Below are 16,018 nucleotides of genomic sequence, written 5' to 3'. Positions count from 1 at the left end.
AAAAATGAGCACATTCCGAAATATAAAATCTCACAATCTACCGGTCTTAATTTCGACGGTCAAAAATCCGTTGATTTTTTACGGCTCATTTTCAAAGTAGTAGATGGTGGTGTTATACGTCTCGGAATGTGCTCATTTTTGGTAGACATATAAAACTTAGTAAGAGAAACATATCCTCAAAATATAAGATTCAAATCCGTTACGGTTTGGTTTTTATTCATAAAAATGACGTCTAACGTGTGAGATAGTGTGATAATAAAAGTGTGAGGGGATCCCTCCTCAAGATAAAATGCCATAGACTTTAGTAACAGAGAGTACACTCCGAAAGAATATTTTGGCTTTAATTTAGGAGAAAAATTTTCGAAATTTTGAATTGTCTTAAATAGCGGTCACATATTACGAGAGCTTCCTAAAATAACTTTAGGGTGAGCATATCTTCAAACAAAATGCAGAATCATGGATGGGTTAATGATTTTTTTTTCTCTTAGGATTCGATAACAAAAGTTGGTAGTTGTCGATCTCAGAAATGCGAGCAAACCTCAAAAGAATTCCTGATAAAACCACTGTTATTGATATGATGTTTTTCTCAGTAATTGGACCGACCGATCAGAGGGCCCAAAGGAAAGAGTCCCTTTTATGGACGCCTTTTTGTAAACTATAGGATAACAAAAATGTGCAATTTGATAAAAAGATTGGAAATGGTTCTTATTAAAAAACCAAAAATTCCCTTCCTGATTCTAATTTCTTTTTTCCTTTGGACATTTTCATAAATAAACCGAAGAGGAAGGAGGGAAATAGGTAATACCTTTTTTAAGGATTATGAAATACCCCGAAGTCAAATGACATATTGAATTGTCTTATCGCAACGGTATTTCGTTTTTCGCAACGGTATTTCGTTTTTCTTTGGTTAGTCCTCCCCACCGTGAAAACAATATTCTAGTATTCATAGTTTTGAAAATTTTGAATGGTCACCACTGATAGAGGAATACCAACACTGTTAAAAGAGATTTAGCACCACTGCTATTGGAGATCCATCGCTGATAATACGAGTTAAAGGAATAATTGCAACTGCAAATACATAATATTAACCTTCCATGAAAATCAAATCTAACAGAGATTAAAAGACAACAGTTAAAAAAAATGCCTTTTTGTTTTGAAAATGATGATGAAAACTCCTGCTCCCACCCCTAATGGATAAAATCTTAATCAAATCCGAATATATTAGTTTTTTGACAGAAACAATTGTTCATGTAAGGATTAACTTTGTAGTGATTTTTTAACCAACCATCAAGTAGTCTGATGGTTAGCATACTTCCTTCTGCTGTGGAAATAAGGGTACAAACCTCGTAATTACCAGATATAACTCCTTATGGTTAGCATGCTTCCTCCTAACGCAGAAATAAGGGTTCGAACCTCGTAATTATCAGATATAACTCCTTATAAGAATTTTAGGATATAGTCCGAGACTACTATCCCAAATCATCAAACAAACAAAAAAAATGGCCGATGGATATGGAGGTTGGGGCCCACTTTGATCATCGATGTCCGGAAAAAAAAGCTTCCACCTCTCCGGTTTTGTTACGGGATAATTGTCGTAAGTCTAGAAATTATTGTTTGTTAATTCTGGATCACAACCACGTGACAAAGCTTTCCATGCCAAACAAGCTTGGTAGAAGACTCAGGTTGAATGAAATTAATATAGTTTTCGGAATTGCTAGACCCACCGAAGAAAAGAATCGAGAAATGCACCGTGCGGAATCGAACTGACCCAGAATGGCGTTCTCTGCATTGGGGTGAGGGTGGGGCAGGAGTGAGACCCACCACCCTCTCAAACGGTGCAAATTCAGTGGGTTTTTTCGGTGGATCAATCATTTTCCTATTTTATAGCAATTTCCTTTTCACTGCTGAAGCTTCGGGACTCATTCTTCCAGGCCATCTGAAACTGAGCTTGCTTGTTCCTGTAATAGATTGGAGACCTCTCCTAAATTTTGTATTTCGATATGATTTCTTTTTTTTTAGTGCATAAACTCCTTCTTTCGGTCTGGTTTGAAACTAGTCGGATGGAGTAGAGAATTCCCTTGTTGAAATAGGAGAAAAATCTCTCCCCAAACCACGATTTATAAAGGGGATACCAGTCCTACTAAGTGTCGATACCATTTCATCGATCCAACGGTCAGGATCGGTGGAATTTTTTTGTCCTATATGAAACAGTACAAAAAAAAATAGTTGACTCATGGGTGTCTCCACAAATGAACACTATCTTCTTCAGACTTCTTCACAATGTCGCTACTTACAAATCATTTTCCTCTATTCATCTGCATCTGTCAAAACATTTCACAACATTATCCTCTTCCTCCTCAGAAGACAAACGAAAAGGTCTGGATCAAGCTTTAAGAATTTTAAAACTCATCACACCAAAACCTACTCTTACGCATGTCCGTCAAAACCATCTCAACCTCATAAAATCTTGTTTGATTGATAAAAATCCTGATGATCATAACATATCTTTTAAAAAGACACCCCTTGAAGAAGTTCCAAACAGGGATTTTGTTTCTAATGTCGATAAGAATAGTCTCTCCACTGCATTAAGTTATTGTGGGTATGTTAGAGGTTTCATTCATGGAATCCAACTCCATTGTTTAGCAATCAAGACTGGGTTTGATTCATATGTTTATATTGGAACTTCTTTGGTTAATTTGTACGCTAAATGTGGTGATCCGGTAAATGCATATAAAGTGTTCACTGAAATGCCTGAAAGAAATGTTGTTTCGTGGACTTCGATAATTGCAGGATTTTCTCAGAATTTGCACGTGTATATGTGTTTGAAGCTTTACAATCAAATGAGGAATTCAAATGTGAAACCAAATGACTATACTTTTACAAGTCTGTTAAGTGCTTATACAGGTAATGGGTTTCTTGTGCAAGGTAGAATAGCTCATTCTCAGATTATTCTTATGGGTTTTGATTCATATACTGATATCTCAAATGCATTGATATCTATGTACTCAAAATGTGGTGATATTAAGGATGCAGTTTTTAGGTTTGAAACTATGGAAAGAAGAGATATTGTTTCATGGAATTCTATGATTGCGGGTTATTCACTGCATGGGTTATCTGAGAAAGCTATAAAACTTTATGAAAAAATGCAGAAACTAAAACTTAAACCAGATAGCATCACTTTTCTAGGAATTCTATCATCGTGTCGACACGGTGGGCTTGTAGAAATTAGTAGGCATTGCTTCAATTTGATGCTTGAAAATGGGGTTAAACCAGATTTAGATCATTATTCGTGTATGGTTGATAGTTTAGGTCGAGCAGGGTTGCTAGAAGAAGCTAAAGTATTAATAGAGGAAATGCCGGTAACTCCTAATGCAGTTATATGGGGATCGCTATTATCTTCATGCAGACTTCACGGGAATGTTGCGATTGGAATTCATGCAGCTGAGAAGCGTCTTTTATGTGAACCAGATTGTGCTGCAACTCATGTGCAGTTATCAAAATTGTATGCCATTGCCGGGCAAAGGGATCAAACAGTGAGAATTCGAAAATTGATGAAAGATAGAAGTTTGAAGACGAATCCTGGGTATAGTTGGATTGAGATTAAGAACGAAATTGTCAGTTTTGGAGTTGATGATGGATCAAACATGAGAGCTACTGAAATATTTGATGTAGTTGATAGTTTAGTTGAGAACATGAACAGTTCAGTATATGTCCCAAATTTGCATGAAGGCATTGAAGGGCTTGAGCTTTAACCGTACTGTGGAGCAAAATTCTGAAAGCCAAGTATCTTAAGAATACCAGTTGCTGGTGTGTCAAGCAGCCTCAAAAATGTTCCTCTACTTAGTAGGAGTTGGTCTTGATATCTGGGCAGACCCATGGATTCCACCCTTCAGAATGTCAAGCCAACTATGCCAAACCAACTACCCCACAATATTCAGAAGCTGGTGAGTGATTTGATGGTCCTAAAATGAGAGGAAATTGAACCAACTGTTGATACAGAAAATTTTTGATCCTTCGGTAGCCTCTCAGATTCTTAGAATCCATATTACTAAAGATGCTGATCGGCTGTGAATTGGATGCTCAAACTTATGGTTGATCTTCTGGAAAAAGGAAAATATTGCTACAAAATATTCACGTGTTTCAGTGGAGGTTAATGCACAATGGAGTAGGGGTCTTTCAAAAGATAGGAAGGATTACTGAAGGGATTGTAACTGACTGCAGATTCTATTACTCTTAAAGAAATAGTCATAGAGTAATCTCTTGCTAAGGATAATGGATACAGCTCCTGTCTTGCTAAGGATAATGTTTTGCGTTCTATTTGGAAGACTCGTAATGAGGTTGTTTTCTTGATAATGCTAAGCCTCAAGTGAAACATATCATTAGCTAGAATTGCTTTGTACTGGTTCTCTCATTTTTACTTTCATGGTCGAAGTGATGAAAAATTGAGTACTTACGCTGCAGATTCTACGGATGTGTTTCAGAATTTAGATGAATCTTTTTGGGCTGCTCCTACAGGTAACACTATCAAAATTAACATCTTTGCTGCAATCGCAGAGGGGCATGGTTCTTGTGCTGCCATTGCCAGGAATTTTATTGACCAAATTCTCTGTCATAAAACTTCTCTTGTTGGGCCTTCCATTCCTACTGTTGCTGAAGCTTCGGGACTCATTTTTGCACTCAAGATTAAAAACTACCGTCCACGCCATCTGAAGCTGAGCTTGTTCCTTTGGTGAATGAAACATTCTCGCTAGCGAGAGAACGAGAAGATGATGATTGAGCATAAAAGTTGTTCATTCGTAGGCTTGACCATCCAAAATCACACTGTAAGATTTATCTTGTGTTTTCGCATGTTACACAGGAAATGTTATACATGAAGTCATGAACTTGTTTTTGTTAAATAGAGTATATCTTCCCCCAATTTTTCAACGTCTCATGTATGCCAGCGCCCAACTGATTCAATGCCTAATTTATTTATTTTTATGGAAAATGGTCTCTTAGTTCTGTTGACGAAAATAGAGTCTGCCAGTGTCATCAGTCCCTAGCTCTAATGCGCTGGTGCAGTTATACTTTTCTTGCTTATTATGTAGTTGTCATTTTCCTAGAAAATGTTTTGCCACCAGTCGTGGGAGCTGTTAGTCCTTTTTGTGACCTTTGTTGCTCAGTTATTAGGTTATGCGTGGGTATAGTTTGTCTCATTTGTGCGTTATCACCGTGCCTTTGTGATATGAAAAGATGCAGTGGTATTCCAACCAGCAAGTTCCATATTTGCCTCAGAACCAAAGGGTGTTTAGCTTCTCACATTCCTTAAGGATCTACAATTGAATCATTTTGAGGAGCCGATGAAACCAAGTTGTCGTAGTGCTTTCGCTAAATGTTCTTCAGGGTCTACAGGAAGCAACCATGAGTAGTGCGCTTCGGCTATCATTTTTAAGTTAGTGGTGGCTCCGGTAATTCCTCTATGTTATTTTCAACGTTTGAGAAACTATAGAACTTTGAATGTTTTTAATAAATGTGGCATTAAGTTGAATGTGGAACTCGTATAATGAGTACTTTATACGAGGATATTTTTTATTTTTTTTAGTCATATTTTTATGGACACCTCGGACAATTAGGAAAGACAACTAGTCATAGTTATTGAATTTTGATTTCTTGTTCCAAGGCTGCTAAAGAAAAATATGGACTTCGAAAAATCAAACTTTATGGCATGCGATTATACACACTCGTGATCAAGATGAATTTGATGTTCTCCTAAAGACTGGAATAATATCCCTTGGTGCTATGTGATTTTGAAAATGTGTGGTCTGTCAATGAAAATTACATCGTAAGAAGAATTAAACCTTTCTACGCAGACTTGGTTTATTCGATGGCTGGAAGAAATCCATTATCACAAACTTCTGGGAATATCACTGGTAATTCTCCTACCCTCCTGCAAATATGGTAGCTCATAATGAGATGAAATGAATCACCTTACAGACTTTGTCAATGTGATTCAGAGTTTGCTCAAAAATTAATATGCTTCAAAGCAAAAGTAAATAAGAAAATTATAGAGTGCTGATTATAAATTTTCCTTGACTAATGTCATTTGGTGATGGATTCTCTTGCATACTATTCACTCATCAAACGTGCCCTCGTAAATATCCATACATCAAGCCAAGCCATCTAGAAGCTTTACAGTTTTCCTGCCTTTTGATGTCACTGGAGTCTGGAGATAGCTGCTCTTTGATATTCACTCATCAAGCAATCAAGAAGCTTTATTACCGTAAAATTTCCAAAAACTACGGCACATACAAAGTACGGCTCATATGCCTCTGACCGCTTCTAGATGATACAGAGAATTATTTACTATGCTTCTGACTTTTTTCAAAATAATAAAATGCACGTATTTTATGATGCACGTCGTGACTTCTCCCCTGTTGATTTACACCTTTCACCACCGCAACTGGATTCGCATTCAGCGAAAGGAATTATTAGTCCAAGATTGATTAGGACGTCGCATGCATGCATGACGCCCACGGACTTTTTAACTTTTGCTCTGAGGCCAGTCTTGTTGGGGTAACCCACAGATAGAACATGCAGGTGGCTTAAAGCAGTCAAATAACTCATATATCTGTTTGTGAAATCATGAAAGCCAATCTAGTTGAACAAGAAAGAAAGTTCAGATTATTAAACAGCTACAGAAGACCATTCTTAGCTGTGGTTTTCTCATTATTGACTGATATTCAACAAAATACTAATTTTTTGATCTTCTCAATACTCCACGTTTTTGTATAAAATTCTCGAACACAGTCTCCACGTATATAAATATAGATACTTCTTATTCTTTCCAAGATAATCTCAATTTTATAACAAACTCCACTCCAAAAGAATTTGAAGCAGAAGAGTTGTTGAACAGAGGAGTGTTGTGTAACAGAGGAGTTTCAGAAGACCAAGAAGGAAACCCAGAGTGGGTTTTGGAGTTTTGGACCTTTTGGTTGGTTATAAATGGATCGTGGTGAAATATATAAAGTAGCAAGTTTGAGAAGAAGTTCATCAGCTTGGAGAAACAATTCTGCGCAAGAAATATTCTCAAGATCTTCCAGAGATGAAAATGACGAAGAAGCATTAAAATGGGCTGCTTTAGAGAAACTTCCAACTTATAATCGTTTAAGAAAAGGGATTCTCCCTGATGGTGATGCAACTAAAGAAATCGATATTCACAATCTTGGGTTTCCAGAGAAAAAAGAATTGATTGAGAGATTATTAAGAGTTGCTGAAGAAGACAACGCGAAGTTCTTGACAAAACTTAAGAATCGAATTGATAGGTAACTAATTAATCTTTCTCTGTTTTTGTCTCAGTTTTTTTTTCCCCTCTCTGTTTCTAATGACTCTGTTTTTGAATTGTGTGTCACAGAGTGGGACTTGATCTTCCAACAATTGAAGTGAGGTATGAAAATCTAAGGATAGATGCTGAATCTTATGGACAAGGAAGATCTTTACCAACACTACTCAACGCTACTGTCAATGTTATTGAGGTAACCATATCATTCATATGGATTTTTATTCCATATTGAAGAATTATTAGCTAAAGTAAACTTTTGTTCATTTGCAGGGGTTTTTGAGTTTTCTCCGTATTCTACCGAATAGAAAGAAACCATTTTCAATCCTTAATGACGTTAGCGGAATCATCAAACCTAACAGGTACGGGTTAACCCTGCTTTTGCTTCTATCCAAATCCCGAAAAGAAAAAACTCAAGTAATTGTGCTGATGCACGAACATTTTTTTATAGGATGACACTGCTTTTAGGGCCACCCAGTTCTGGAAAAACTACTATGCTCTTGGCTTTGGCTGGAAAGCTTGATAAAGATCTTAAGGTGTCAGGGAGAGTAAGTTATAATGGCCATGGAATGCATGAATTTGTTCCACAAAGAACATCTGCGTATATCGGTCAATATGATCTTCATATCGGAGAAATGACTGTCAGAGAAACCTTGGCTTTCTCCGCTAGATGTCAAGGTGCTGGAACTGGTTATGGTGAGTAAAGCTGAATTGTGTTTTGTTGTGTCCATTGATGCATGATTGACAAAGTATTGTATGAATCTGAACTCTATTGATTTTGGAACATGAACAGATATGTTGGCAGAGATTTCAAGAAGGGAAAAAGCTGCAAACATTAAGCCTGATCCAGATATTGATGTCTATATGAAGGTATAGATAGCTAGTAAATCTCTAGATATATTTCACCTAGTCAACATAGTTAGATTGTTCTAGGTTTACTGAGTGTTGCTAACTTGCCCATATATTCCAACATTATTGTTTTTCTTTAAGTTGTATATTGATGTCAAGCAAAAACCATTTTTCGAGTTCATGGATTTTCTCTCTAAGCTCGATTTTTATCTGACGATTTTTGTAGGCAGCAGCAATAGATGGTCAAGAAGCCAATGTAGTTACAGACTACATTTTAAAGGTATCATCTTGTCACTGCAAAACCATATTTGGTTAAGAAGCTTTACAATTTTACTTACTAATGCGTTTTGCGTAAAATTTTAGATTTTGGGGTTGGATATCTGCGCTGATACCCTGGTTGGTGATCAAATGTTGAGAGGTATCTCTGGGGGACAAAAGAAACGTGTAACAACAGGTAGAACAACTCTCTGTCTTAAATCAGCAATAAGATGTACGTAGCTTGTTCTGTGAATGAATGCTAAGATGAATTTCTAACTTGATAGGGGAAATGATGGTCGGGCCGGCAAGAGCATTGTTCATGGATGAGATATCTACAGGTCTAGACAGTTCTACGACGTTTCAGATTGTGAGTTCACTTAGGCAGACGGTCCATATCATGAATGCTACCGCTGTGATATCTCTTCTGCAACCAGCACCAGAAACTTATGATCTCTTCGACGACATTATCCTCCTGTCTGATGGGAAAATCGTTTATCAAGGTCCGCGAGAACATGTGCTCGAGTTTTTTGAGTCTATGGGATTCAGATGTCCGGAAAGGAAAGGAGTTGCGGATTTCTTGCAAGAAGTGAATTTCTTCCTTACCTATTTTTTTACTTATTTGTTTGCTTAGATATCTCATGTTCAATTATTTTTGTAAACCTTCTTACAGTTTTCGCTTCCATTTCTTTACAGGTAACATCAAAGAAAGATCAGCAACAGTATTGGGCTCGTAGAGACGAGCCTTACTCTTTCGTCACAGTCAATGATTTCACACAGGCTTTTCAGTCGTTTCATATTGGCCGAAAATTAAGAGAAGAACTTGCCACTCCATTTAACAAGTCGAAGAGCCACCCAGCTGCTTTGACCACTGAGAAATACGGAGTTAGCAAGACTGAACTATTAAAAGCTTGTGCCGCAAGAGAATACTTGTTAATGAAAAGGAATTCCTTCGTTTATATTTTCAAGTTGTTCCAGCTTATCTTCATTGCATTTGTTACGATGACCCTCTTTCTGCGTACTGAAATGAAGGAAGATACTGTTGTCGATGGTGGGATATATATGGGAGCCTTGTTTTTTACTCTTATGATGATTATGTTTAATGGGTTTTCGGAGCTTGCCATGACTGTGATGAAGCTTCCTGTGTTTTTCAAGCAAAGAGATCTGCGCTTTTACCCTGCATGGGCATATACTCTTCCTACATGGATCCTCAAAATTCCTATCACATTTGTAGAAGTTGCAGTTTGGGTGTTCATGACTTACTATGTCATTGGATTTGATCCAAATGTCGAAAGGTATTATATTTTCTTTGGTTTGTACAATAAGTTTCTGACATGAATTCCGCATTTTGCAATTCATGAAAATGATTATCCAAATTTAACTCTCTGCAGGTTGTTTAGGCAGTACTTTCTACTCCTATTTGTAAACCAGATGGCTGCAGCACTGTTCCGATTAGCTGCAGGGTTGGGAAGAAATATGATAGTTGCAAACACAATTGGATCCTTTATTTTACTTATTCTATTGGCCCTTGGAGGATTCGTTCTATCTCGAGGTAATCAATCGAAATCTAATTAATTAAATACTTTCTTCAGTTTTCTTTCTTGTTGCTATCAAACTATGGATATCTGACTTTTATGCTACAGATAATGTGAAAAAATGGTGGATCTGGGGATACTGGATATCTCCGTTAATGTATGGGACAAATGCAGCACTCGCGAACGAGTTTTATGGCAGTCGATGGAACAAAGTAAGCGTGCCAGTTTGAAATGAATTCTTAAGAAAGAAATTCTCCCAACTTAATTTTACTAAGCTTAGAACTAACTAATTACTGTTTTGTAGACTCTTCCCGGTACGAATGATACACTAGGAGAGGCAATTATCAAATCTCGTGGATTCTTCGCAGATCCATCTTGGTATTGGATTGGAGTTGGGGCGTTGCTTGGATATGTTATCCTATTCAACTTGCTTTTCACTTTGGCTCTTACTTATCTCAATCGTGAGTATCTTCCTAGTTTATAAAAAAGTTATAACTGAGGTAGCATTTTCTAATATTGCAATCAAATTTATGCAGCATTTGCAAATTCCCGGGCAGTCATATCTGACGATTCAGTATCTGAAAAAACTGGAAAAGAGATGGAGTTAACCTCTCGTAGAAAGAACTCCACAAGTCGTGGTTCTAGAGGTGATTATAATGCAACAATTTTCTATTTGTTTTCCTAAAAGAACTGAAACCATTAAGAGAAGTATCTAAGCGACGTCTTTATCCACAGGGATGGACTCTATTAATGAGGAAACCGGAAACAAGAAGCGTGGAATGGTTCTTCCGTTTCAACCTTTTTCTATCACTTTTGATGAAATTACATATTCCGTAGATATGCCAGCGGTAAGTACACCATTTAGAAAGTAATACATTTGCAGACTTTGAAAGGCTATATCAAAGGAAGTGACTATTTATTACTACACAAACATTTGAAGCTTAAAAACAAAGTTTTCTGGTGTTTACTCAGGAAATGAAAGCTCAAGGAGTCACTGAAGATCGACTGGAGCTTCTAAAAGGTATCAGTGGAGCTTTTAGGCCAGGAGTTCTTACAGCTTTAATGGGTGTTAGTGGTGCGGGTAAGACTACTCTTATGGATGTTTTGGCGGGAAGAAAAACTGGTGGACATATCGATGGAAACATCATGATATCTGGATATCCAAAGAAGCAAGAGACATTTGCACGCATATCAGGATACTGCGAGCAGAACGATATTCATTCTCCACATGTTACAATCTATGAGTCCATTCTCTATTCTGCTTGGCTTCGGTTACCCGAGGATGTCCAACCTGAAACAAGAAAGGTTCGTAGTGTGATATTTAAATTCCAACATTACTGACAATCAATTTGATCCACAAAAATAGACTCAATCAGTTATTATTGACCGTAGATGTTTGTTGAGGAGGTAATGGAGCTTGTCGAGCTGTCTTCACTGCGGGGAGCACTAGTTGGGTTGCCTGGTGTGAATGGACTATCAACTGAGCAGAGAAAACGATTAACCATTGCTGTCGAATTAGTTGCTAACCCATCCATTATATTTATGGATGAGCCAACATCTGGCCTAGATGCAAGGGCAGCAGCTATTGTGATGAGAGCTGTGAGGAATACCGTGGACACAGGAAGAACTGTTGTATGCACCATCCATCAGCCTAGTATTGACATATTTGAATCCTTTGACGAGTTATTCCTAATGAAGAGGGGAGGACAAGAAATTTATGTCGGACCTCTGGGTCGCCATTCTTGCCATTTAATCAGATATTTTGAGGTGAAACCTTTTTTAAAAAAGAAGTGAACACTGGAAAATTCTAGTTTCTGGCTTTCATTTATCCATTGAATACATTATTAACAAATAAAGTTTGGATTCAAATCAGGGAATTGAAGGAGTCAGTAAAATCAAAGATGGTTATAATCCGGCAACGTGGATGTTGGAGGTGACTTCTGCAGGACAAGAAGCTGGTCTGGGGGTTGACTTCACTGATATATACAAAAACTCGGAGCTATACAAGAGAAACAAAGAGCTCATCAAAGAACTAAGTGTCGCACCTCCTAGTACCAAGGATTTGTACTTCCCGACCATGTACTCCAGATCATTCTTTACTCAATGCATGGCTTGCCTGTGGAAACAATACTGGTCATACTGGCGAAACCCTCCATACACGGCAGTGAGATTTTACTTTACAGTGGTCATCGCATTGATGTTTGGTACAATTTTCTGGGATCTTGGTACTAAGACGTAAGTCGTATAAAGATTTTAAGCACATCCAATTTTTATAGCTTTTCTCTCATGATTCAATCTCTTTAATATCATCCATTGTTTTTTAAAATTGTAGGTCACGAAGACAAGATCTGTTTAATGCTTTGGGTTCTATGTATCTCGCTGTTATCTTTCTTGGAGTTCAAAACACCTCGTCAGTGCAGCCGATTGTTGCTGTGGAGCGAACAGTCTTTTACAGAGAAAGAGCAGCTGGAATGTACTCCGCCTTGCCTTATGCCTTCGGACAGGTAATTTTTAATTTTTTGATATTTTTGAGATATTTAATTGAGCATAATTTTCCAGGTGGTCATTGATTTCTTCTCCTATCATCATTGCAGGTAGTTATTGAGATTCCATATATCTTGCTTCAGTCTTTGGTCTACGGAGTTATAGTGTACGCCATGATCGGATTTGAATGGACAGCCGCAAAGTTTTTCTGGTATATCTTCTATATGTTCTTCACGTTGTGTTACTTTACGTTCTACGGAATGATGACCGTGGCAGTGACACCAAACGAAACAATTGCATCCATTATTGGTGCTGCATTCTACGGCTTATGGAATCTCTTTTCAGGATTTATAGTCCCACGAACGGTATGTTACAATGGATATAGATATCTATTTTCTAGAAACTATAAAGTCTATCATTTCCTACTCATTGTCTAACGTTTTTCTTATTATGATTGATTACAGAAAATTCCAATTTGGTGGAGATGGTACTACTGGGCATGCCCTGTTGCATGGACCTTATATGGATTAGCTGTCTCGCAGTTTGGAGACATACAAACTGTCATGGTCGACACAGATGTTACAGTGGAGGTTTTCATGAAGGATTATTTTGGTTTCGAACGTGATTTCCACCCGGTGGTTGCAGTTGTTGTCTTCGGAATTCCTGTACTTTTCGCCTTCATCTTTGCCTATGCCATCAGAACTCTTAACTTCCAGAAAAGATAATAGATTATAGCCATCTATTTGGCTTACATATATGTTATTGTTGTTGAGTCGTCTTCATTAAGGTATACTATCTTCGAGTTTCACCAAGGTTTAAGATGTGGTAGTACACGAGACTTTCCAACATTGGTCTTGGTACTTTTTGTATAGTTATTGGTTCATTATTTTTCTCTGACTCCATGTAATATTTTTTTATGTATATTTTGGGCATTTTAATAAAATGAGTGGAGACTCCTTAATAAACCTTATATTCCACAAAATTAATTGGTGTGTAGCAACGTCAAAAATGCTATATGGGCATACCCATGGATTCCCACCCTTCCAAATTTCAGGCCAACTATACCGAACCAACTACCCTAAAACATTTAGAAGGCGAGTGATTTAACGATCCTAAATGAGAGGAAATGCAACCAACAGTTGATACCCCCTTGAGTTGCCAATCCTGTCAGAAACTTTTAAGCTGGAACTGTGGTCTGTTTCCTGGTTTTAATGATGCTCCTTTCACAAGGCCCATTTTCTGGAAAAAGGAACATATTGCTCCAAAATATTCACATGTTTCTGTGGAGGTTAATACACAGTATGGAGTAGAGGTCTCTCGAAAGATAGCAATTTGTCCCCCCGCCCCCCACAACTGCTAAATTTTCCATTTAACAAAGTTGGATGGTCAACTTCTTGGGCATATATCGACTATCCTTTCTTATCAACACAAGTAAGTCTAGGTAAATCAAAGAACATCAAACAACTTTAAGTCCCACGTGATTCTTTTTCTAATCAGTCAATTTATGTTTTCCTCTCTTTCAAATCCCACCTTGTTGGATCATTTTCTACCATATTTTTTGATTTAGATAGTAAACGGATCTTTGTCACTGTCATCAATTTACAGTATTCAAGACCAATACGGAGGATAATAAATGTTATTCATTGTTCACATAATCACCAACCATTCTTTATGGTGCCATATAATTTAGGGGGAAAAAACACAAGGTAAAAAGAATTGTTATCCCTATTATCGACTTAATCTGTGCTAAAACCGTGGCTTATTCCCCCTCTTTCCACTTAAGTTATTTATTCAATGACATCCCCACGGGAAAAAGTTTAAATGGGCAACGGTTTCGTTTTGAAAAAGTGAAATACGGTTAACCATTGCCCATTTTTCACCGTAAAAACGGGTAGTGATTACCCGTTCCTTGTGAACATGTAGTGATCAAACTTTTGGAGATTTATGGAACGGTTAGTCATTATCCGTGGCTTGACCTTTTTTGCTTTATACTTTGTCAACACTTCTTTTAAATTTTAGACTTTGTTAACCAAATATTGTTCACACTCTATTTACACTAGACTGGGTCAGGAGTTCCTTGAACATAATTTTTTTTGGGTAGTGTTGGATCAACACGTTTAGGGTACATAGCGCTTTCCAAAACTTGGAATGGCAATCTCCTTAACGGGGTTTTGCGGGAACACTGTACCGAAGACTCGTATTTTGATCGATATTTTTAAATTTAAGGGAAAATAGCTAATTTCATCGAACTCATGTGAGATGCATAAATAATTTCATTAATTTAGAAAACCGCACAACATAGAACACTGACTAATTATTGAATTTTAAACCTTGCTCACTTTCGCAGGCGACGCGACGGCACTTAGCTGGTGCAACAAGCCTTTAAACCACAAGGTGTCCCTAACAGCCGAGTTTAGTTTCGGGAGGGTTTACCAAAGGTTTACCCACAAAATCTTTACTGTTGTTGCAGTTGTTAGAACACTGCTCGGTCGAAGTCACAAGCTTTGTTATCTCAAGCTTGTTTGTCAAGTTTAGTTGCCAAAACTATAAGTCTTGATTTCTAGTCTACTTATAGCTAAGTCTCGGACTAGGATAGTAAGTGTAGTTGAGCTCTAGACTCCACAACGTTCATCATATGAAGACGAAGAACTAGTCAAGGAACTTGTGGAACTTCATCGACAAAAGGTATGTAGAGACTTGAACTTATCTATCACTCAAAAGTCTATCTACTCTATCTCCTATTTTGAGACAAAAGTCGTATTGCTATATAGACTTTGATTATACACATTTTCTATTTCGATCCGAGTGTATCTCGCTTATCTATTTCTCGAAATATGTGTTGGTAAGCTTTCGCTTTGGCAAAGTTCATCTTTACTCGTGACGAAAGTCAAGTTGATTATTTCAATAACTTGAAAATCGCTTTGATGAAAAATAGTTTGTGAATAACAACTATATAACATCCTCAAAGAAAGTTTCAATGGTTGAAATGAGAGTTTAGAACATGTAACCATCTTTGGATATAAACAGTGTGTTCTCACATTTGTGTAAATGTCCAAAACCCGGAACCCAAAGTATGCGTACCCGTACGCGTACTGGCGGTTGTTGGAAATCCGGGTGAGTAGTGGAAAGTTCACGACCGTGAATTTCTGCTGGAGTTTGAAAGTAAAAAACAAACTCAATATGGTTACTTAAGTACGCGTACCCGTTCGCATACTTAGGTAGGTTACTTTCTAAAATCAGCTTGTTCATAAACTAAAACATTTACATAATAAGGAATGCAATCTTTGCAAACAGTGGATATAATGTTCATGAATCGATTCGAGTGAATCAAAAACGATTTTGCTTCGATTGTGTCTTATATACATCTATAAGATATAAGCACTTGAACAACTCTCTCACTAGTTCATTTGAGTCATTTGAACTAGTTATGGTGAAGATGAATAAGGTTGATATGAAAGTGCTCATTTGGCTAACCATTGGTTAACTATTGTTGAACCGACTAAGTGTACACGTTTAGGTACGGTTACTCAAACCTAAATGAAGTTACATTTCATTTGTGTATAACAAGCTAAGTTCGATC

General features: G+C 37.3%; 2 protein-coding genes across 2 annotated transcripts; both read left to right on the top strand.

Moving 5' to 3' along the window:
- The first annotated feature begins 2,249 nt into the window (after positions 1–2,249).
- On the top strand, positions 2,250–4,987 carry LOC113280666 (pentatricopeptide repeat-containing protein At2g37320-like). The gene has a single exon (XM_026529264.1). The coding sequence runs from the start codon at positions 2,250–2,252 to the stop codon at positions 3,750–3,752; it is 1,503 nt and encodes a 500-aa protein (XP_026385049.1). The 3' UTR covers positions 3,753–4,987.
- Positions 4,988–6,631: 1,644 nt separating this feature from the next.
- Positions 6,632–13,403, top strand: LOC113284479 (pleiotropic drug resistance protein 1-like). Its single transcript, XM_026533955.1, has 20 exons — positions 6,632–7,301; positions 7,391–7,511; positions 7,589–7,677; positions 7,767–8,011; positions 8,109–8,185; positions 8,391–8,444; positions 8,528–8,618; positions 8,707–9,008; positions 9,116–9,714; positions 9,811–9,971; positions 10,063–10,166; positions 10,259–10,415; positions 10,491–10,601; positions 10,690–10,802; positions 10,927–11,259; positions 11,347–11,721; positions 11,828–12,189; positions 12,287–12,458; positions 12,549–12,803; positions 12,903–13,403. The coding sequence occupies exons 1-20, from the start codon at positions 6,982–6,984 to the stop codon at positions 13,161–13,163; spliced, it is 4,302 nt and encodes a 1,433-aa protein (XP_026389740.1). The 5' UTR covers positions 6,632–6,981; the 3' UTR covers positions 13,164–13,403.
- The last annotated feature ends 2,615 nt before the right edge of the window (positions 13,404–16,018 follow it).

This window comes from Papaver somniferum, chromosome 5 (genome assembly GCF_003573695.1).
Source record: "Papaver somniferum cultivar HN1 chromosome 5, ASM357369v1, whole genome shotgun sequence".
NCBI classification, from domain to species: Eukaryota; Viridiplantae; Streptophyta; class Magnoliopsida; order Ranunculales; family Papaveraceae; genus Papaver; species Papaver somniferum.
This window is presented reverse-complemented; position numbering and strand designations above follow the sequence as displayed.